This window comes from Phaethon lepturus, unplaced genomic scaffold, assembly GCF_000687285.1.
Source record: "Phaethon lepturus isolate BGI_N335 unplaced genomic scaffold, ASM68728v1 scaffold7767, whole genome shotgun sequence".
Taxonomy (NCBI): Eukaryota; Metazoa; Chordata; class Aves; order Phaethontiformes; family Phaethontidae; genus Phaethon; species Phaethon lepturus.
In genome coordinates, this window is record NW_010551090.1 from 8447 (window position 1) to 32713 (window position 24267).

At 37.5% G+C, this 24267-nt stretch overlaps 1 protein-coding gene across 1 annotated transcript in view; it reads left to right on the plus strand.

Moving 5' to 3' along the window:
• Positions 1-4718: 4718 nt before the first annotated feature.
• The window catches only part of MGAT5 (mannosyl (alpha-1,6-)-glycoprotein beta-1,6-N-acetyl-glucosaminyltransferase), a gene marked incomplete at its 3' end in the record, with an annotated part of 67556 nt that continues 48007 nt past the window's right edge, over positions 4719-24267 (plus strand). The window contains exons 1-2 of the mRNA XM_010290769.1: positions 4719-4956; positions 8886-9053. Of these exons, the coding sequence (XP_010289071.1) occupies positions 4719-4956; positions 8886-9053 (406 nt within the window). The remainder of the gene's footprint in view (positions 4957-8885; positions 9054-24267) is intronic.

Sequence of the window (24267 nt, forward strand, 5' to 3'; positions counted from 1 at the left end):
TTCCTCCTTTTCAGCTTTTTCTCTATGGAAAGAAAAGCAGTGGGGTTTTTTTCCCAAAACTCAAGGTTGCACTTCATCAGTGACTAATAATTGACCATCACGGAGTTGCTTACAGTTCTGGGGCATCTGCTTTCAGCTTGTGCCTGTAGTTTCAAGACTTTATTCTTATCTCATATCTAAGCTGTACACCATAACAAGAGGCACCTGGTACCCAGCTCTAGCTCATGCAACAAGTTCCCCTAAAAATTTCACAAGCATGAGAGGCCAGAATTTGGACCTCACGCGTTTGGCTTAGAAATGCAGTTGGAGTAAGGCCTGAGGCCTGTTCCTAGCAGTGGCAATACTATTTTTACTGAGCCACTAGGTACAAAAATGCATATACATTGCTTACTAGTCATGCTGTATAAGTTTTCTTATGCTTGAGTTCATAAAAAGCTAATAATTGAATACTACTCAATCTGCTGCTACTTTTATGGGTGCAACAGCTGCTCCTTTGACTACAGACAGTTAAGGTTTTATAACTGTGGAGCTAGTGATGAACAGTGCATTCAGCTGATGAATCCTGACTATCCTGAGGATAGTGCTGTTCCAAAATTACCCTAAGTACCATTTCTTGTATAGGTTCAGATTGGACAGAGAGCATCAAGCTTTGTATATGTACATACTTACTAAGAGACTTTGCTTAGTCTTTTGTAGATGATTAATTCTCCTTTTTAAAAAGTGAAGAGGAATACATTGATGTGTGTCACCAAAATCTGTTCAGATGAAGATTGACTGTTTATACTCTATTTAAAGCATTAAAATAAAATAATAAAAAAAAAAGAGTAGAGGCTTAAAATGCTGAGAAATGTGTAGTTTACGTCTCTGATGTACAGATCATTTTAGCACTGGGATACTTTCCTGATATTATTCTAAATAACGTGAGGTGTTTTTTTTGTTGTTGTTGTGATGACATAGACATGGTAATGTTATCTTCTGTAACTAATGAATTGACCAGCTGTTGAGCAGGATTTTATTAAATATAGAACACACAAAATGTGTTTTTACTGAAGCTGTTTGAAATACTAAAAGTACTAAGACTATTAAAGGTCTTATGCCTGTGGAAGTGGGTGTAAGGTTAGCCCTTTTCCAAATAAATACGCTAATCATTTTTGTTAAAGGTAAAGGCAGTTCTGTTTTAAATTGTGGTATGTTAATCACAAAGGATGTAACTTGTCTGGTTAAAAAACAAACAAACAAACAAAACCAACAACAACAAAAAACCCCCACCAGTGTGTTAGTTCAGTTGCAATGAGATTTTGGCTGGTTAGAGTTGAATCTAAGGAAGAATATAACAAAGCAGTTCTTTATTCAAGATTTTCTTGCCTTGTATATGTTTTCACTTTCACTCTGTTTTTCACACTTGGCTTTTAGTTTTGGTACATTAGCTACTCTCAGTAAATCAGGAGGAGTTCTCTTTCTAACAACAGCTATGACATACCTGGTTTCCAAAGGGTCGCTGGAATTATTTCAAGAGTTATCTTAGAGTGAGACCACCTCTTTCCAAGGCTTAAAAAAAAAAACCAAAAAAAAAAAACCAAAAAAAAAAACAAAAAACCACCAAACCAAAAAAACAACAAGCCTGTCTGTCTTGTCATTCGTGCCAGAGGCACATACAGGTACTTGTTTCCATAGCCTCTTTAGATATGACTCCCATTGTGCATTTTGGAGACTAAAGTAGGAAAAGGCCTTAATACTTAACAGGATCAGCTGCTTTGAGAACATTTATAAGGCAACGGGGAGAGTAAGGGAAATATTCTACCATCTTAAGCTTGGGAATGGCTTGCTTGGTATGGGCAGAGAGTTAACTAGTCAGCAGGCACTATCAAAGTCCATGAGTGATTACACTAGACAAATGTGAGTTTATGACTCCAACTATTTCCTGTCAAAACAGAAATACCACAGAGATGTTCTGTGCTGCTGTCTTCATGCATTCCACATAACCCCTTGATGTCTTCTGACCACTGTCCACTTAGATACCAAATAATGGGTCATTATATGTATGTAGTAATCATTCACCATGGAATAGTTGTGTGACAGTCCTTGACATCTGTCAAATATAAGATTAAACATATACTGAAGTCAGTGTGGATGTGCATCCGGCTATGGAAGTGATGGGAAGCACAGAGGTTCTTGTCCTATGCACTTTACAAACCTCCACAGCCACCAGCACTGCTGTAAAGTTAATTAGTTAAGTATATGTTGTTGGGCATTCATCAAGTTGCTATCCACTGGAATTGCTTAAATGGCAGTAAAAACCTGGCTGGGGTTTGGGAGTTTGGGATTTTTTTGCATTTGAAATAGTGGGGACCCTTCTTCCATCTGTCAAAGAATTTAAATTTTTTCTTATGGCAAAACTTTGATATTTGCTGTCTACCATCCTGCAGTTTTTGAATGGATTTAAGGCTTTTTTCTGTTAATAAACAGTAGAAAATTCAACAGCTGTATTTAAGTAGTAGATTATTCTCATACATTAGACATACACTGTTTTTTGTTATAATCTTTGTTTCTGTTCTAGAACTTCAAAAAAGACAACTTTTAAATACTTGCATTTTTTTATTGCTGTTTTTAATGATAATTATGTTCTATGGGGTTTTTTCCTAAACAACCAGTCATAAAAAATCATTAACACTTATCTGTTAAAACATGGTGGTGATAAGTTTACTTTCTTATTCAGTGTTTTCCACCTCACAAAAAACCTGATAACTGGGAAAGAAATATTGACTGTTATAACCACAGATCTTATTGCTGTAGAGGATGCTGTCAATTTTTACCTGAAATTAAGCCACTGAGGGAGTTAATCTTGAATATTTCAGATTTCTTTTTAAAGTTGTGATTCTGTTTGGAATTATGGAATTTTCTATATTTTATCACATCAGAAACTGCAAGAGAGTACTAAAACTTTCAGGTTTTAATGAAATAACAATACTCTACTTTTTTGTCAGCCCAAGAGTGTCCCAAGGCTACAGTTAAATAAGCTGAAAGAAGTGAAACTTGCCTCTGCCATTTCTTGGAAAATTAACTTAAGTGTGTGGAGAGCAGCATTAAACAGAGTCCTTCATTTTCTCTGTTGAGACCATTCATTTTCTTTATTGAGATATGTAAGTGTGGAAAAAGTCAGCTTGAGGGTTTTATAATCTTTTTCACTGTAGTTGCAATTCATTTTTCTGCACCATTCCTCCTTAAGCAAAAGATAGCTACAAATTGTTCTTTTAGCAACGAAATGCATGGTACAGTTGCTGCCTGGTCTACTTTTAGTTTACTATGTAAATGCACATTCAGTTCTACAATCAATAGTAATTAATAATGCTAAATGCACACACAAGACGTGTTGGAAGATAAGTGGTCCAAAGGTATTTCTGTCCCTCTGCAGAAGTGCTGGCTCAGCTGAAAGCAGAAGATCTAAAGGGAATTTTAACAAAACAGGGAGCACTGCTGGCAGGCATCTGTGTAATTATGCTATTAAAACAGAGTAGCATCTGCATTTTCTGTGCAAGTGCAGAATGGAAGGGAACATTATGTTCTCTAATCCTGTGTGGGAGCATTATGAAGTTAAAAGGATAACATTTTACCAAATCTGTGTTCTAACATGATAGGTTACACTTAATTACCTCTTAATTACCTTTCTTCTTGTTGGGTTTTACGCTAAGGACCCTGCCTCTATCCCTCATCACAGAGCTTTTCTTCCGTTTGGATTATTTATGCCAGGTTTTATGTTAGAGTTTACCGTGAAAAGATGGTCCTACTGTGTCTTGAAGGCCGTTACTACAATTCTTTTCCCCTAGTGTGTGAAAAGATCCATGAATGTTAATTTTATATACAAAAGACATGTTGTAGCATTCAGAAATATGTGTTTTGAATTCAGTTGCAAAGAGCAAACTCATTGAGCTATGTTTTATGAATAAGGAGTAACTATGCATGGCAGAGGCCACACAGGAGCAAAAGGAGATTATTCCAGCCTTCTGACAGCTTGCAGCGTAAGCCAGGAGAGTGTATTGGCTTAAATAATGTAGATTTCTCCTTTCCTCTTTACCCCTGAGGGAGTCTGATTTCCTGATCACCTATCTAGCCATATGCCGTAGCTCTTGCCAGGAACTCCAAGCAGTGTCACTGCCAGCTAAAATTACTTGTTTTCTGAAAACTGAATTATGTTGAGAATTGTCTTAAATTGCTGCACTGGCAATATCACAAAGTTTTGTATACACACACACACAAAAATATATAAAAGCAGCCTTACCTTGAAATTCAGCTTAGAAACCGCTTCCAGCATTGAATTTGATCCAGATACTGAGAGGTGTTCTACACTTGCTCAGGCGCATCACTCCCTCTTTGTTCTCTTTCCAGTGCTTTTCTCAGCTTCTTTGTGCTGTGGCTAGTACAGTACAATGTTGATACGTACAAATTAAACAAATTAAACAAAGAAAGCATATTGTCTACTCCTATTTTGTACTACTTGGAGTGAAGACCTAGGATAGCTAGTGAAAACTAGTGTGTTGTGGTAACTATGCTTCTTTTCTTTCCTCTTGCAACAGGATGGAACTGAAATACAGATACATGTTGACTAAGGAGTTGGAATAAGACTGAGTCCTGCTCTGTGATATATACCTGGACCATGAACTTGCTGTTTGGCTTCATGCTTTAGGAACCTCTGTAGTAACTGTGTGAAGCTGTTGGGAATCATGGCATTCTCTCCATGGAAGCTGTCCTCTCAGAAACTCGGCTTTTTTCTGGTGACTTTTGGTTTCATTTGGGGGATGATGCTTCTGCATTTTACTATTCAGCAACAAACACAACACGAAAGCAGTTCAGTCCTGCGTGAGCAAATTTTGGATCTCAGCAAAAGATATATCAAAGCATTAGCCGAAGAAAATAAAAATGTAGTTGATGGGCCTTATGTTGGGACAGTGACAGCATATGGTAAGTGTGTGCTCTAGATTACATAATCTGATTAAGATTTTTTTCTAAGTTGTCCAAACATTTTACTTCATGATGCTGCTCAATTGACACTACTGTGCCCTGTGGATTTTCTGCACAAGTTGGAAAAAGCAGTCTTCACTGGTAAGTATGAAATGGGAGAAGGCAGTCTTTGTTTGTAAGTATGAAATGGGACAAATTTTACATTTCCAGTCACTTGGAAGTGAAATTGTCTGCTAATTTTTACTACATCTGTCTAGTAGCTATATCTGGTATGCCTCCGGTTACCTGTTAGAACTTAATTTAATTTTTTTTTTCTGTTTTTGAGAAACTTGGGAGGCTTTTCAGTTTGCATGTCAGTGATCTAATAAATTTCTTGTGGAAGAAGAACTTGCTTTACCAATAAAGTGGAGACCTGCTTGTTTATTGTTTCATTGTTTATTTTTTCTTTCCCATTTCACTTCTTTGTTCAGTCAATTTACTTAACGTTTAAGTTTATGTATCTGCCATAAGCTTAAATTAAGCTTAGATATATCATATTTGCCTCAGGGTGAAGAACTCTTTTTGTGAGTTTCAATGCTTTGTTCGGCAGTGAGTTATAATGCTTACTCTCTTCCATTTTGTACAACATGAGACTTAAGTTTGTGTTAGGTGTGAGAGAAAGCATGCAGAAAAGGATGAAGCATATTGCCAGAAAATATTATGAAAATATAAATAAGATCCAATTTCAGGTTAGATATGTCCCCTTTTCAATCTGATAAGATAACCTCATATACCTTACTTGTTTAGCGTTTTTTAAACTCACTTTCTTTACTACTTACATATGCACTTTCAGGCTATCTGGAAAGTTAATGGCCAATTAGTCATCTAGATTTGTTTCCTTTTATAGTTGCCTTAATATTCAGCTCTAAAGAAATTGGATAGATGCAATAGATAATACCTGCACCTTTTCCTCTAGTTTTCTCTTAATACTCTTTACTTTTTAAGGTGCACGTAATGAAAATATCCTGCTGGGAGGTTCTCTCCATGTCTTGTTTCTCTTATCACTTTTTTCCTCTAAAAAAAGAATTTTTGAGTTCACAAGAAAGTGCTTGCCTGTAAACCTGAGATTATCATCCCAAACATAGCTAACAGTTTCATTGCTTTGTTGCTTAAATAACAAGCTGTATTTGTTCTGTAACTTCTGCTGATTTGTGACTGCATGTTGATCTATACTGTTATGGTAATCTTACAAAGCAACACAAGCTAAATAGAGTGGTACTAGATCAATATTTAGATTGAAGACCTCCAAGCAAGTAGAGGTCCCTAGAGAATTGTGTGCATAGGCTTAAAACAAAACCTTATCTGCTATATAACCATCGTCAGTGTCCCATTATCTTGTAAGGGTGCTCAGTAGTAGGTGAATTGAAGAATTAAAAAAAAAACCAAACCAATATGACTCCAGAAATTGAAAGGTAACTGCATTAATCTGTGCCCTAGCTAGATCTGAGGGTACAAGATATCCTTAAGCTAAGATCCCCTGTAGCTTGTTGCCTGTGGCATTCATTTCCTGTTCCAAATCCCACTGAGGAATTAGTTGAGTTGCCGCCAAACAGTGGTCAAGTTCCTCAGGAGATGCTAAACTGCATTTGAAAGTGGGTGAAATAACTTTTTAATGCTTCTGTAAAGGCAAAGCTAAGTTTTGTGTAGAAATTTCAAGTTCTCAGGCTAACGAGACTGTGAAGACGGGTTTGGACAGGTCTTTTCAATTAAAGAGTATGGAAGAACGCAAAACAATGATAATATATTTATTTATCTATTTATTTAAAATATTAGAGGGAAGGGTGCTATGGTGAGTGAATAATACCATATTAAATAATACTTTATAAAACTGAGTAAGGTGATAATTACTTAATAAGATAGTTAGTTTGTCCTGTTTGGCATACCAAATGATTTATTGATAGTAAATGATCAGGTTAGCTGTTCAGGAGTTGGCTCACTTTTCTATGAAAATTAACACCCTTGCTATTTAGCCTTTTTAGTTCTTTAAATTTATCCTCTGATTGCTATTAGTGAGCACAGTCATGATTTCCATGTTCAAGAAGTAAGTTTTAAGTTTGCTTTATTTGGCTACATTGACCCACCCAAAAGGTTTTCAGTCATTCCTTATTTGTGATTGCACAGCTTGTTTGCTTTCTGACTTTTTCTTTCTACCATATATTGACCTGTCAGATAGGTGGATCAAATACTTTCCTTTTAAAAGTCTTAGTCCTAATGTACACAGTATCAGATTTTTATAGCAGTAAACAGTTGTTTTGCAAAAAATATTATGAATCTGTGCTTCTACTCTCCCCTTCTCAAACTAGCCTCGGGTTGCATTTTTGTTCTGGTGAGCAGTCTGTCATATCAGTGTTTTGGTATCAGTTTTACAATGTTTAGCCATTTTTTTCTTTATGCTCTGTGTATGTCTTTATGCTATGATTCTTCCTCATTGTTTCCTGAATTTTTTTTTTTTGCTACGTTTTTCCCTAGATTTTTTCCCACATTCTGTACCATTGTTTTGTTCAGGTTAAATTTCTGCTCCAAAATTTTCTTCTGCACACTGTACCATTAAGTGACTTCTGGACCCCTTTTAAGATAGTCCAGAATGTTAGTGCTTAGGATTCCATCTTCTGATCTTTAAAGGACAAAGGAAAACACACGGTTATAAAGAAAAAAGATCTGCTTTATGGCTCCATTGAATAAATATAACTCTTCTTTTATTTGGAAAAAAGAATCCTAAACTTTCTAAAAGTATTAGCCTTTTGTTATGTACTCTCTCATTTGCACAAGAATTGGGCTAGTCATGGAAGAAAAAATAAAGGGAGCACAAAATAAGCATGGCAAAAATAAAACTGTTGTTGGGGCAGAGAAATCTCTTCAGATGTATGGAGAAATTTTCTATTACAGATCAGAAAGTTATTTGATTCTAAAGTTGTGGAAAGCAGAAAATGTATTTTACATATGCACATGTAGTTATTTTATGCAATTAAACGAGAAAATAATGTAAATTCATCACACCAAATTCTTTAATCCTGAGACAAGGGTAGATGAACAAAGAACAATACTTTCTTTCATCTTCTTTGGCTTGTTGCCACTATAATTATACAGTTTAGTCTGACAGTGGTCTGTTTTTCCCTTCTTGCCCAGAGTTCTTTTAGCTTGCCCAACTCTGTGTTACTTCAAGAAATCTGAACAAAAGGGAAAGAAAAAATACCAGAGAATTCTTTCTGGGTTTGACATTTGATATGCAAACTCCTGTTACTGTTTGTTGCTTTCCACATGAAGGAGGTGCTGTGTCAGACCAAATAGGCAGGTGGAGGCAGTCACCAACAGACTGAAGAAAAGAAACAGGTGATTTATGGTGTTTTGGGTATACACAGAAAGGTTGAACTTGGCATTTTTTTGCCAATGCAGAACCTGGTTGTGGTGGAGGAGATGCAGGAGAAGGTTTTCGTACTGGCTCAAAGCTGTCACTTCTTTTGGGAAGGGGATTTTTGTTTCTAGGTGACTGAGCATCTAACAGACACTTCCCTCTGATAGTGTGTGAATAGGGATTTACGTTTAGATTCATTATTATTTAAACAACTTCTTGTTACTTGAGCTATTAAAAAAATCCATTTTTTTGTTCCTGTGTGTACCCATAAAGTTTCACTCTTCACCTTGGATTTAGGATGTGTATATGAGTTGCTATGTGCTTTATAAAATACACAGGGAGACAAGTTCCATGTCAAGGGAGACTTGTATCTGAGGCTGAACAAAGTAGGGAACTTTCATGCATAGAACTAATGACAAAGATTTGCGCTGAGGAAGTATCTGTATATATTTGTCTCATTTTTGTATCTATTTTTTGATTCTGTCTGACAGTGTGCATTGCATTATTAAGCAATTTAACTTTTCATTTTTGTTTGTAGATTTGAAGAAGACACTTGCTGTCTTGTTGGATAATATCTTGCAGCGCATTGGGAAGCTAGAGTCCAAGGTGGAAAATCTTGTACTTAATGGAACAGGAGCAAACTCTACCAACAATACTACCACTCCTGCTCCCAGCTTAGGAGCAGTTGAAAAGCTTAATGTAGCAGGTAGGTATGGCAGTTGTTTAAAGTATTTATGGGGTCTTTAATCTGTATTTTTATGTCTTGACCATAACATGATTTTTCAGTGTTAGATATTTGGAATGCCTTAGAAAACGAAATTCGAAGTCTAGCCTATATCAATGGCAGTCTTAAGTCCAGTGGTCTTTTACAAGCTCAGAAGAAGACTTTTCTTTTATGGTAACTTGAACACATTGAAGAAAATAAAATTCTCTGCCAATGGCATATAGACTACCTTGTTTATGGTAGATGTTTCACACTTTAAATGGATGCCTTCTAGAAAGATGAAACTGGGCAGATGTTTTCTCTCTAAGCCTAGTTGCTTGAGTTGGTATTAATCTGCTCTGCATTTCTACCATATGCACTTTATTGGTTATTAACTGAAAGAAAGCAGTAACAAACATAAATATTTATGATTTAAAAATGTCTTACTCTTACAATTTGACACACAGAGATAACCTACCAGGTACCCTCAGCTTAAATAAATATGTTTTAAAACATCATTTGAAGTAATTAATTTTGTCTTCAGTGAATGGACTGTTCGCTACCCTTACAACTTCTCAAAGCATTTAAGTCATCCTGTGGTGGTAGAATGCCTTGCTGGCCTCTTCACCTGTACGTCTCAGCTCCTTTAGTGTTCCCAGCTGTGAATGCGGTTGGTACACTGAATAAATCTTGCTGTTCATACTGCCTCGTGTGTTGCCCTCCATTTTGCTCTGTCACCAAGTTAAACAGATACGGTCCTGACCCATAGGAAGGTCTGAGGCTGCCCTGGTAATGATCTTTGGCATCCCAAAAAGGGAGCCGAGCAGAAGAGTTGGGGCAACTTGGTAAACAGCTTGATAGCTGCACTCCTAAGTCTTGCCTGTGCTTGAGTTTCCTTTAAAAATAAATACTTCTGTTGAGAGGATGTTACCTGCTTAAATTTGGCAAAACAGAGAAGCAGATGCTACCTTTGGTAAGGTAATGCCACTGAAAAGAAGTCTGGGAGAGTGAATGTACAAGTGATAGCTAATTACAGTATATCGGCAGAGTTGCTGCATCGGCTGCTCTGATCTAACTGCATTTGTCTGTACCAGGATGTTCAAGGCATATTCTCTCTTGGTGAGACAGACCTTTGTGTCTCTCTTGCCACATAGTAAAATATGCTTATAGGCATTTACAACAGCCCTTTGCATGTGTGGTTTACTACTGCTTCTACTGCTTGCTTTGTGGTACCTTTTTTCCCCCTGTGTCTCTTGTCTTGGTTAGACTGAAGGCAGATTCGAAACAAGTAACTGAAGAGGTATAGCACCTGCAGACTACTAATAGGGTGAGCCATGTTTTTACCACAGGAATATAACACAAGATCTTTGTTGGAAGATCTTCCATGTCGATGAAAAGTGAGTTAGTACAGTATTGCTATAGTTTCTGGGCTATATATAAAATGAAAAACATCCCTGTATATTTTCTTTTTGTAGCTGGACAAAAGAGAGACTTGATGCTGTTATTTCAATAGATTTGCAGATAATTGGAAGAAGCATACTCATGTTGTTGCTATACATTTATAGGCAAAGGATCATTGTTCTTATCTGACTAGGAAACATCTCTCATCAGTTCTTAGGGTGAATTGAATTTTGTTTGTTATTCTTGGAGTTTCCTAGGTTCACAATTTGAGTAGTCACAAGAAACATTTAAGGAGCTTGGTAGGAGTTTTCAGTTTGCAGTGTTTACATAGTTTTTTGCTGCCTGAGGCTCACTCTGTGGCAAAGAACATTTTGTGTTATTAGAGCTTCAGTTTTTTATGTTTGACTCCTGGTGCTCCAAGTTTAAAATATCTGAAGCAACTATATTAAATAGCAACAACAGAAAGACCTTTAGGAAACAGTTTCTTAAGGTTTGATTAATGTATTGTTCTGGTGCCTGTTTGGATAACGTTACTGTTCAGGTATCTCCAGGCTGGATAATATCAATGAGTAGAATAGAGCTTGAAGCTAATCCTTGTGTTGAAGTGCCTACTATTCATCCATTTGAAGCAATTGGTGGAAATTCATCTGATCAGAGGCAGGCAAATGGAAATGAAATACTTGTTTCGTCTTCTCCCTCCGTCTTCTGTCAGCAGTTTCCTGATGGTAGCAAACTCTGGAAGCCATATGATTCCAGTAAAATCATAATGTGAATGTCTTCTCTGTTAGCAAGGAATTGTGCAGAAAGTAAGCTAGGTGAGTAAACATTGTGATTACAATACTAGCTACAGTGCTGGTTTTGACTGTAATATTTCAACAGCAACCTTTTTATTGTGCTAGAACAACTGAAATAATCTGAAAATTTTTGTAGAGAAGGCATTTTGTTACCCAACAGTTTGTCATTTTACTGAAGCTGAAACATGTATCTATACAAATGCATGTGATACTTCCATTGTTTTCTTTATGATAGTTTATTCAGCTGTTATGCTATGAATGATCACAGAAAGCAAGCATGTTAGGGTTACAGTTTCTCTCTTTATCAGCTGTAATATTTTAATGCTGACTTTAGACAAACTCATGTTAGCTTTTGTTAGTAATTTCACTCTGTCTGGACATCTGTAGTATTTATGGAGCACCCTAACAACATCATGTTTAATACTTTTAGTAATGTTTTTTAAAGACTTCTTGACGTTGTTTGCAAATCTTTTTTGCCTCTGAGTTGCTGCTTAAAACTCTGAAGTAAATTAAGCATTTTATAGCCTCATTCATCAGGCAACAGTGCAGTGTCATTAGCAGACTTTCCTAGAAGAGTCTTGGTTCCAGTGGAGCTGCTTCATGCATTTATTATTTTTGGATTGAGCTGTCACAGTACACTGAGACGTGATTCTATAATCTGTGTAACCATGTCCCTTTACCTATGGAAAGCCTTTCTGAAATCAGTGGAGTTTCATGTAGGCTTAAGCTGTACCTTAGCACCTATTGACAGTGCTTGTAAACCTTGGTAGTAAATAGTTGAGTCACTAATCATCCTGAAATCTGCATTTTGTCCTCATTGACCTTGTGTAAATTTTACTGTGTGTTATATAATACGTGAGTAGATACAAGTGATAAAATAAGACATAGTAGAATGACAGGAAGGTGATTATATTGTAAATATTTGTCCTCATTGCTGATTGTGACTGGACACAAACTCAAGAGCAAAAATTATTTTTCTTATAATTTAAAACTGACTATTGTGGCAGGCTAGACTTGTCTGAATGTGCTATGGGCTTTTCTTCATTGTGTATTTTAAATATTAGTAACACTTTCATGTAAAAAAATAGTATTCTTTTATCTGCAAGCTAGGAAGAATAGAGATGATGATGTTTAGTCAACATTTCTTCCCCCAAAGCCTTCTGTAAGTGGAATTTTCTTTTATTGAGTACATTGCTGTATCCAGAAAACAGTACTAAGAACGGTATTCATAAGCTACAGATGAATGGTGATAATGTAAGAATCCTGGTATAGTTCCAGGGTCAAGTTATTGAAATCAGTCCAGGTTATAGTTTTTTCTGACTTTAATAAACACAACTGGTGTGTGACCATGACTTAGATTTATGGGTTGAAAAAGTCTTTTCTTTGAGATTAAGGACACTGGCAACTGGACCAGATATGGATTTAAAAAAAAAAAAAAATTTCCACCCCTGTCCACCTTTTCTGTGTAGACAGCTAAAATAAGAGTATAAAAAGGGAATATTTATAGTATTAGGACATATGGATGCTTTCTTCTGTTCATATGTACATTGGTTTTAGCTTAGATATGAGTTTGAATGTGACTATGTAAGTAATACAGGTAACAATGAAGAGAATGTATGTTGAGAAATGGTTGTCACTTGCAAAGTGGTTGAAAAATCAATGTGTTTAAAATGCTGGCATTTCTCAATGAACCGAGGTCAGAGGGTATTTAATTTTTGCCTCTTGATGGCAAAATGTCTATTGGTCCAGGAAAGTTCTTACTTATAATTAATAAACTTGCAAGGTTACTTCTTCCAGTGCGGTACATTTGGGCTAGAACCACCTTCAGTTACCACAGTCCCTTGATACTGCAACACAGAATCTATCATCCTGCTTTCTAATGAAGAAAAAAAAAAAACCCAACAACTTCTATGTGCTTTTTGATATTTTTTAATATTCTTCTGGGGATGTAGATATCCAGGCTTTGAGAGTGTTCACCGCAGCTGCCAGGGCAAATAAATTTGAGTAGTTTATGTTCCCTTAAGGAACAGATCTGCTCTGTACTAGTAGGCAGCAGTTGCCTGTAACTTGATGACAGTGTTAATAAAGGAATACACAGCTTTTGCAGCCCTACAGGTATAAAAGCAGATGAAAATTTCCTCTGAACTGCATGGATGAGAAAAGACCGAATAATAACAAGTTTTGTAGCTCCTTTTAAAACAACTGTAACTACTGTTTGTAGGCTGGATGTCATTTGAAGGGCTACCAAATGTCTTCTAAAACTTTATCAGCAACTTCTGTAGGTTTTCTGGGTGAATAAATGATAGCGCCAGTAACAGAAAGATGAAATAGGAGAGTTTCTTGAGGAAAAGAAAAAACATTAGGGAAATACCTTGCTATCAAAGATTTTTTTTTTTTTTTTAAAGTATTCAATGAGACAGAATGTAGTCTGACTGTGGAAGTTGTTAGGCAACGTGAACTGCAAAGTCTGGGGAGGTCCAGATGAGCATTGGACTGGATGGTGTTAAAACCTGGAGTATTATGCTAAGATAATCCATTATAAATTACTTCATGAAGGAAAGAAACAGGCTCTCCGAAAGAGCCTGTCAGCAAAGGAAAAAAGAGGCAATGGCATGGAAAATAATCAAACGATTTAGCAGTTTGGAAAAAATGCCTATCTTAATTTTAGGTTTATTAATACAGCCAGAAGTTGAATAATCTCTGGCCACACAGTAGCCATCATGGCTATTTATGCCTTGTAACAGCCTAATAGAAATATTTGTGGCTTCCTAAAAAACAGTTTAGATCAATTTTTAGCCTGCACTTTGACCACTGTAGCCTGAACAAGCAATTTATGTGATAGGTATTCCTTAGTACAGAGCCCGTGACTTTTTCAGTAGGATAGCCTCTTCATTACCATACTTAAACCTGAGATATGCTGGTATTTGGAGATTACCTAGCGTATCATAAAACATAGCATAAAACATATTCTTTGACCACGTTTTGCAATTGTACTTTGGGCAGACAGGCAGACATCTTAAGAATATGGCTTAGTGCTTAAAATATAGGGGCTGTTTGGAAATAAAGTTACTCATTGCTGTAAAGCTCTCTTCATCAGTTATGCTCCTTATTTGGTGAGACAGAGAGAAAAGTGGTGCCTTTTTCTTTTTTTTTTCTTTTTTTTTCTTTTTTTTCTTTCTTTTTTTCTTTCTTTTTTTTTTTTTATTTTTCCACCTCTGGCGGTAAGCAGGCATGTAGAACTGAAGCGGCAGTGGTGAAATCTGCAACAGAAAATATCTCTCTGTGGTGGTGTGTAGAGTTTTTGGCAGATAAAAGATCTGAAGAAAATCCATCTGGATTGTGCTCGTTCATAATGAGAAGGTGATAACAGTTCGTAGGAGGGGAAATGTTAAGGATTTAGCAAGGACTGTAACGCAGCTGTCTCTGAAGTAGGTGAACTCAAACTTTTAACTGATTAATTTTTGAGTTCCCATTTAGAGACGAGGAATCTCTCCCTTTTCAGACTCTCAGGCAGCTAGCATTGAACTGTTGTATATGTAGACTGTACTATGTATTCATATCCTTAGCATGTTTAGGTTTAGAGTTTGTGGTGTGGTACTACATGTGGTTTCTTCTTCTGAAGTTAATTTTGCAGAATCTTTCATTGAGGGAAAGCCAAGAGCAAAACAGCTTATCTTTTTGGGGTTGTGTGAAAGGATAATAGAGCATCTTAATATCACAAATATCTTTAATCCTAATCCCAAAGGAGCTGAGGATGGGACCTCTGCTAGAGGGTGAGGCTGTATAGATTATGTTAAAAAGCAAAGCCATGGAGCAGCTTGGGTAGCTTTAGTGGGAGGTTAGGTGTTACTTTTTTTTTTCTTCTTTAAATCCATGTGTAAAATCATAAGCATACTTTCCTTTTCCTCCTCAAAACCATCAAACAACCTGATTGTTTTGATACTGACAGTTTTCAACTGCTATTTCAGAACCTCCATTTTGTTTATGAAAGGGTGAATTGTTAATAAAGATGTTAATAAAGATGTTAATAAAGCTTCAGCTGATTGGTTTCAGAAGCAATGAAGTCCTTCCTTCCTTCTCTCTCTCTCTCTCCTCTGTCTTTATTCAAGTTGTATCTGAAAAGCTTTTACGATACTTGGTTCCATCCTTTCTGCATTTGTGGGAAGTAATATATTCCCATACACACAAGAAAGCATTCATCTAAACCTGGGGTGCCTAGCAGATAAGAATGTTCATCAGCCTTTAGAACAGGAAGCTTTGAGCCACTGGCACAAATAACACCCTAGGTAAACCTTAAGTTGCTTTTTGGAGACGATTAAACGGAAATGGGGAAATATGAAACTATGGCACATGTCTACATGGCTGCTTCTGTTGTAGCTGAATCCTTGGTTCCATGTGACAGGCACAAGATCAGTTTGGTTTAAGCAACTTGGCTTTTAACAGTTGTGCTTTTCTAAGGTAACTATGAAAGAAATCCTTGATTTTCGTGGGACAGTATTGCACTAAGCATATTTCTTCAGACAGGATAATCTGTTTGCACAAACATGATCAGAGAATCAGTCCTCTGTTTTCTCCATGTGATTTTTTTGGTAAGCAGGCAGTGTGGGGTTTGTGTGTTGTGGGTTGGGTTTGGTTTGGGCTTTGTTTTGGGTTTGTTTTATTTTTTTTTTTTCCTGAATTGTGAACTTTTGGTGTGTTCTTCTGGCAGCTATGGGAAAAACTTGATTTAAGCAAACCAAAGGAAACTGTTTCAATTCCTCAGGCTTTAAAACACTACTAAATAAAAGTGGTATTAATTCTGAATATGCATGTTGCAAAATATTTTTTTAAAACAAAAATATTGATTTAAAGCAATGGCCAAGGTGTGCTGAAGCCATTGTCGTCACTCTACTGTGCTTGTTCAGTGAAAAGCTAAAATTTTTATAAGTGTAACCATCTAACAACTCAGTCAGTATAATTACACCAAAAGCTGTGCCAGACTGGTTGTTTACAAAATGTTCTTTTGCCTTGAAGAGTATCACTTTGGAAGATTTTAGTTGTTTGTCTTTGATCCCATAAAAATGATCAAGTGAAGGTTCACATCTGTTGTGGCTTAACCCGGCAGGTAGCTAAAACAACCACACAGCCCTTCACTCACCCCTGCCCCCCCAGTGGGATGGGGGAGAGAATCAGAAAAAAAAAAAAAAAGTAGAACTCGTGGGTTTAGATAAACAGGACAGAAAAAAAGGAATACTAATGATGATAATAATAATAACGATAAAAGGATATGCAAAACAAGTGATGCACAGCACGGTTGCTCACCACCCGCTGACCGATGCCCAGTTAGTTCCTGAGCCGCAGCGTCTCCCCGGCCAACTCCCCCAGTTTATGTACTGGGCACGAAGTTGTATGGTATGAAATACCGCTTTGGCCAGCCGGGGTCAGCTGTCCTGGCTGTGCCCCCCCAGCTCCCCGGGCACCCCCCTGCTCGCTGGCAGGGCATGAGAAGCTGGACTGTCCCTGACTGCTCAGCAACAACCCAAAACATCAGTGTGTTATCAACGTTATTTTCATCCCAAATCCAAAACGCAGAACAGAACTATAGCAGCTGTCACGAAGAAAATTAACTCTATCCTAGCTGAAACCAGGACAACACCAAATCCTCCTCCACACCCCTCTTGTACATAGCTGGTACTCAGAGAACTCTTAAGACTAAGAACAGTTAAGTATCAGGTTGCTGTATGGAGCACTCCTCAGTGAGGGAGAATATTTTTGGTGTGTCTGTTCAAAGTTTCTGTGGCTTTTCCACCTTATGCATTAACTCGTTCTGCTGTATTGGCTGTTGACTTTGCTTTTAATAACTTCAGTGTTAACATCTTTAGAGTCACTCATTAGGATGCAGAATTCAGTATTTACTTGTCATGTAAGACATGAAGGCTTGGATGCCTGTCAGATATCTGGCATCCTTCGTGAATATGTAGCAAGGCAGGCTGACAAGTTAGCTTTGGCAACGCTGCAAGCAGGCTTTTTTCCAATGTTACTATGGTGAGAAGGACCTTCGTTGTGGTATTTCTGTGTCCTTCTTCCTAAAGACTTGGGGCTGACACACTGATGCCTTCTAGGTGGGGAGGAGGACTCAGGTAACTTCATGATCAGTTGATTTGTTTCCATGGCTCTCTGGTGAACTTTGTTACACATACAATAGCCTTGTTACTAATTTTAACAGTCTGCAACCATAGCTTGACCCATAGTCCTGTACTTGCAGAGGCAAACTAGATTAAAAAAAGCGAAGATACTGCATGTTGCTTTGAATTTCCAAAGCTGTCCTCCTAAGAGGACTACAGCAGGCTTTTCTTCAGTTAACATAGTACGTACAACGTTCTGTATCTTCATACCTTAAAAAACAAAGTTGTCCTCACAGAACGTCAGTGTGTACATCCAGATGTAATAGGATGTGAGCTGCACTGGCTGTAACTGAATCGAAATAGATTACAGCTTTCTCCGGGTAATGCTTTGCTTTGACTCGTATTTATTGTGCATTATCCATTGTATTCTTTTTCCACACTGTATATAATGCCAAGCGTTTTTTCCCATTTCGCTGTCAATTTGCATCCCACAAAGGCAGTAGCGTGGAGCTGAGGAGAATTGTATGTTTTCAAGCCTTGCTGTTGCAGCACGGTGTAATGACTGTGCAGAGGACCACACGTGAATATTTTCCACTGCAGTGCTAAGCTGTATTAGTAGTGCTGAAGGGACTGTTAGTGGTCCCCTGGGCTGCATTTTGATGAACCACTTGACTACTACCTGAATTCTCTTAACACTGCATTGATTTCAGTAGCGTTAATGGAATACAGCAGCAGAGCTGGTGTGAGGATGGACTAGAAGTAGAAAAGTTCATTTTCTTTAAAGTGTACCAATGCGTTGCTGCTGAAGTTTCTAAAATGTTAGTGGAAAGCATTTTGTGCTCTGCATTCAAAATCTTGAAACCTTTAGCTCATTGAATATGTTGATAGTGCTTTCAGCTCACACTGCAAATTCTCTCTTTGAAGAAATTTTACCAGCTGGAGATGAAAAATGTGAATGATATTGAGAATGTGTTTAATTAGTAGGAGAAGGGAAAGGAGACCTTACACAAACTAAACCAGCCTTAACTACAGTGTTGTGTCTAACTGTAGATACCAGATAACAGAACTGAAATAGAAACAAGAAAATGGGCCCATGAGCTAAAGTAAGAATAGTACTTTTATTTAATGCTCAAAACCAGAAAGAGAACAAATAGACATAAAATTAGTGCATAGCCTTGATTGGATATGGTTACTCTGTCCTTTTAACACTAAGGAGGTTCCTGATTTTATGAGATCTGCTGATAGGAAACACTGAGTTGAGCTATTATCTGTGCTATATATCATCAAAAGATATTCTAATATGCTTTTTTGCACTAGTCTAAAAATCTGGGGTTTCAAGGCCTCAAGGTTCCAAAGTATACAAACTTTTGTGTCATGTTAAATTCTTAAGATATTTCCATTCTCTGAACAATGAAGAGCTGGTCCTTAGCAATCTGAATATGCTGCTGGTGTCACAGTTTTCTATTTCAACACTATTGTGGCTTTTTCAGTTGCTTTTTATTCATTTGTTATTTTAAAACTTTATGACAAATAGAATACCTAGCAATAAACAAGTCATTACTGAGTAACTAATTATAACTGTTCAGCTTACTGTCTTAGTGGATTATTTCTAGACTTCCTAACTGTCTGATGGAGAAAAATTGAAGCAGAATTTTTAGCTCCTTCACATTATTTGAAGGATGGTGCAATGTAGGAAAGGGACAAAATATGTATGTACCACTCACTATTACTTATTTTTACTGTTTTGTTAGAGAGTCCTAGGAAGCAAACAGAAAAACAATTCCTTATCACAGATTATGCTTTTAACCACATAATCCTCTCTTGGATGTTATAGACCTTCACTAAAACCAACCACTAAACCTGTGGACATGGAGTTTAATTGCAAGAGACAATGAAGACCTGTACCTGTGAACTGGTGTTTAAAGAGGGTGTTGTCAAAGGCATGGGACTTCAGCCAGTGTAGTTGCTCGTATAGAGCAACAAGGGAGAAGTATCTTTTCCAGTGCAAGGTTGGGTGGCTTATCTTAAATCTGCCAAGTCATTCATGCTAACGTGCCAGACTTTGCAAGGAAATAACTGATGATTGTTCACAAGTTCAGTTTCACCTGCTGTGCACTAACGATCTCAGCTGCAGAGCTCTATGTCTTTAAACAGCCACAGACATTTGCAAAGTGAACATATGGCTCCTTTCTAAATATGGGGATGGAGTTTTGGTTAGTTATATATTGAATATCCCAGGACCTCACAAACAGAGCACTGTATTTAAATAGTTTTTTTAAATCTAGAGTTGCTTGGTGTTTTATCAATATTTTGCATTTTTTCCAGGATAATCTGTAACAACTGTGTGCTCCTAGGTTTATAATGTACTCACATTCATATTTTCAATTTGTCATTGCATTGACTTTTAATGTAACATCATATGAGATAATTATGTCATAAATTAGTAATTATGTCTTTGCATAACAGCAGTCAAGAGGAAATAAGCTGTGCATGACTTCAAAAAGCTTAGGTATCTGTAGAGTAGAAATTAATATGTCTCACACAAAGCTTAAGAGAAAACAGTCTTTGTGTTATCTACTATTGCTTTGTACTGGCATGACATTTGCTGTATTTCTAACTTTTTTGGCTGGAAGTTCTAAGTTTTGTCTGGGAAAAGAGATCTCAGAACTTGCATTTTAAATTACATAAATCCTAATTAAGGATAAAAATCCTGCTGGTTTCTCAAATACTATTTTCCAACAAAAGTAACTTTAATGTCTTGGCTTAATAATGTATTTTTTCCTTCAGGAAAGAACTAGCCAACATGAATTTAGAAGCAGCAGGCTGCTTCTATCCAGACCTTTTTAACAAGAATCTTCATAAGATACTAGGGTTTTTCCATCATCTCCAGATGATGAAGAAACTCTAAACTCTTGACTTGTATTTTAATACTTGGTTTTCATACTTTGGGAGATCCACATGTGTAGGTCAGCATCCCCAGGGTTCCACTTGCTTCATCTCCCCTGTCATTGGGATCCATTCAAAAGCGTTAATTGCTGGTATCAGGTTGAGGTTGGTCCCATCTGTCCATGGGATACACAGGATTTGTTCACCTCTAGATTCCTGTTTAAGAAGAGCCAGCTCCTAGTTAGCCTGGATGATCGAAGCCTGTGCACGAAGAAGGGAGTGAGCTCATTTGGCAGTATGGGCCCACACTGAGTTATAGACATGCTAGAGAATACTGTCCAGCCCTTGCTGCTTCTCCTGCTCCAGCTGGGCAGCATGGTTTGATGAGGGCAAGCTGGACTGTTAATTTGTAGCTATGATTTTTTATTTAAAGAGGCTGGTCACAGCTTCCTTGACTTTAGGTATTTTACAAGGATGTTTTCATGTTTATAACTATAGTTCAGAACAGCTGGTTTAGTAAGGATGGGGAAAAGAGCCTTTTTGTTGCCCAGGGGCTACTGGCTGTTACTGAGAGGCTCCAGCACACCCTCCATGACTAGTTAGTAGTGAGCAGCTAGAGGAGCTGAAGTTTAATCCTTCATACAGGTTCTGATCATTAAGGAAGAAGAAAGTAGAAAGGGATATTTCTCAGCCTAGAACTCACACTGACTATGGCCAAGAAGAAAGGGTACAGCTTCAGTGCAAGTAGTAGTTGACTGGAACTATCAAAATTATTCACAAGTGAATTCAGACTTTTGCATTTAATTCTTAGGCTTATGTGTGAAAACCAGTATGTTCAAGTCTTGCCCATTTCTGCAGACAGTGTGTTGCTTTGGACAACTCTTCTTGATGTAGATGTGTTTCCAGTCTGATTAGGTCAGCTAGCTTCCTATTTTGCAAATATAGGGCACGAAGGTAAGATTGTTTAGGGAGTACTCAGATGGAACAGAGTTGTTTTTCTCTAGTGCTTCTCCTGTTCCTTCAGTTTTATTTCATCTTACATGCATATATTGCTACATTTTGTTCTGCTCTGGATAATGCTTTACATAAATTCTTTCTTGGGACAGTTTGTATTTAAGCTTTATAGAACTGCCTTCACTGTACTATTTCCTGATTAGTAGCTGTGAATGAAGCAAATGACAGTTGGTATAGGTGTTTGGGACAGATCCATGGTATGGCTGAGTGGGAAGCCGGTGAGCATGTGAAGCATCTTCAGAGTCTGTAATGGTGGAAAAAAGGTGTTATCATTTTTGAGGAAGGTGAAACCTAGGAGTATTTACTGTTGTTGGCAAGGACAGGGAAGGATGCCAGGTACTCTTGGAAATACTACTAGAGGCATGAATACTCCTCCAAGCATTTTAACGTAGTTTGAGGTGATAAAGGTGGGTGTTAGAGTTCTGTATTCCGTATACATACAGATTATCCTGGGGAGATCAGTATGCTGTTTGTATGCAAAACATCCCAGTGGAAGAGCAAGAGTGGGACTGCTCTGGAAAAGCCCTAGTGCAGCTGGCCACAGGGCAGACCAGAAGCCTGAGAAAAGCTGTAGCATGTGCTGACATAAATGTGTGGCTCTTGCTTTTTACTTCTTGTAATGGGCAGGAACAAGGAGAGCAGGGGGAGTTGGCTTTCTGCTTGGAGAGTATCTGTGTGTAGTAGTGCTACAGCTGATCTGAGCTGTTGAAGTGTATGGTGGGTACAATATGTGACTGTTGTAAGAAGGCGATTTTTATTCATGTAAGTAGATCTTGCAAATACAGGGATCCTGTAAAACATTCTGAACAATGAACAATAGCAAAGATCATCTGCAAAAACACACTTGCATGCAGAAAATGTGTTTACACATGACAAAAGCAAACAGGTATCTAGACTACAGCTAGCGTACAGGTAGCATATCTACCAAAAATTAGGCTATTCTCTGTATCTTGTGGGTTTTTTTCTCCATCCTTCCTTTCTTTGACAGATCATGAGATACCCATTAAAATGCAATATGAGTGATAAACTTGTCATACTAGATGTTTATGCTGTTAATAAAGAATTATAGCTTGTGTTTATGTATTGCCCTGTACTTAAAGGGACTTCAGAAGAAGAGAGGGTTTGCTTGACTAACCCTCTGAATTGGAAGACAGTCATATGATAGCATAGTTAGCTTGAGATAAAAGGCAAGGTTCATGGAGCCTCCCTGTTGGCAAGCTATAACCTTGCAATCAACAGAAAGGGCTGAAGAGCAGCTTTCAAGTACTTTTCTGCTTTTGACAAATAAGGAGCTGAAGGTGTAACATCAGGACTAAGGAGGAACGACCATCTTGCAGAGGAGGATCGTTTAGCCCAGAGCAAGCAGTGCAAAGGCTGTATGTTACGCTTTCTTAAGTGGCTTTGCTAGGCAGTGCCAGCGGCACCTCCTGCAGCTGCAGCCCTTGGGGGGCTGTCATTCCCGCCTCTGCTTTGCTTCCTCTGTAGTGCCAATCAAAAAATTGCTTCTGATTTCAAGTAATACTTTTGGGCAAGAACTATTTTTAACTGATACCATATCAGTGATCCAGCCAAGAGTCAAGTGAATGGTAATGCTGTCATGGTGAGGGGTGGGTAGCAGCTGAGGAAGGATACCGCTTAAGAAAGCACTGTTGCAGCAGAAAAGGTATGTGGAAATGCATGTTGAATACCATTAATAATACCTTCTGTTTAAGGGTTTAATAGTTGTCTCTTACCTTTCTGAAAGTTGCTAATTACGGTTGGTTCGTTCTATATATAGTAGCTAAGGGGGGAGTGGGGGGCATGGCAAGTATAACTTGTCCAAATGCAACTAAAATTGATAAGAAAACTTGTTTGACTGAATAGAATTGCCCAGACATTCAGAATTTTCAACTCTAAGTTCTGTATGATGCTGAAAGTTGAACTTCCCCTGAGGCTAAACTGCATCTCTCATGTTACATCATAGATTTCAGATCTCTTTTATATTTTAGGAAGATCTGAATTTGACATGCCTTATGAAAAGCTCTGTACTTACTTTGTATTCAGGCTTATGAGTTTGTATTAAAAAAAAAAAAAGCCCACAGTTTAGACCATAAAACTCTTCTAATGGCATTATATTGATTACTGAAAATTGCTATAATTTTAACCATGACTCTTTAAGGTTTAAGGTAGGTTTGTTACTTTCTGATCTCAAGCACTGATTTAATCAGGATTCAAGTCTGATTCCTGAACTGTAGTAAAACAAAAAGTGCCATTTTTATCTAGCTGTACTGACTGAATTTAAAACATACTTTTAAATTCTTGATATCTCTATGCATGTTCTCTGTGTTCTTACTTGGAGCAGAAATCAGAGCCGTAGACATCTGTGGTCTAGTGTGCAAGAATCCTATAAGGATAAGAAGATAAGGGAGAATATTTTGAAAGTGCATGTTGATTTGAAATTACAAATTCATCTTTAAAATGACTTTCCTTCGGTGTTATTGTCAGTGGCAGTACTGCTCAGTTTGTCAAATTACTGCTGCTGCAGAGACTGCCAAATAAGTGTCTTCCTGGCATGATTTTCTTTCCCCATGCATTCCATTTTGCAATGCTTTGTTCACATTTTGAGTTTTTATCTTTAAAAGAAACTATTGGGGGGGGGAATATTCAGGTACATTAGGAGATGGATTTGTATATAATACAGTGTCCTAACTTTTATCCACTGATCTTGTCCCTACTCTATTCTAGTGCTGCAGCCTGGGTTTTTTTTTTTCTGACATCTCCGATTAGCATATTCTGGGTGAAATCATGCGCTATATCTGCCATAGCATGAAGTGTTCCTAGGTTGGTGGCTGGCTGGCTGGCTTTAATGATCTTTATTCCTGCCCATGGGAAAAGCCAGAAATGATGCAGGTATAATTTAGATAACTCTGGGATGAACTACCTAATTTGAAAACCTTATCCTCCACTGCCTTTGGCAAGAATCTCTCCACCCTGTTAATAATTTTTCTTGCCTTAAAGGCCTTCTAAGTTCTTAGAAGA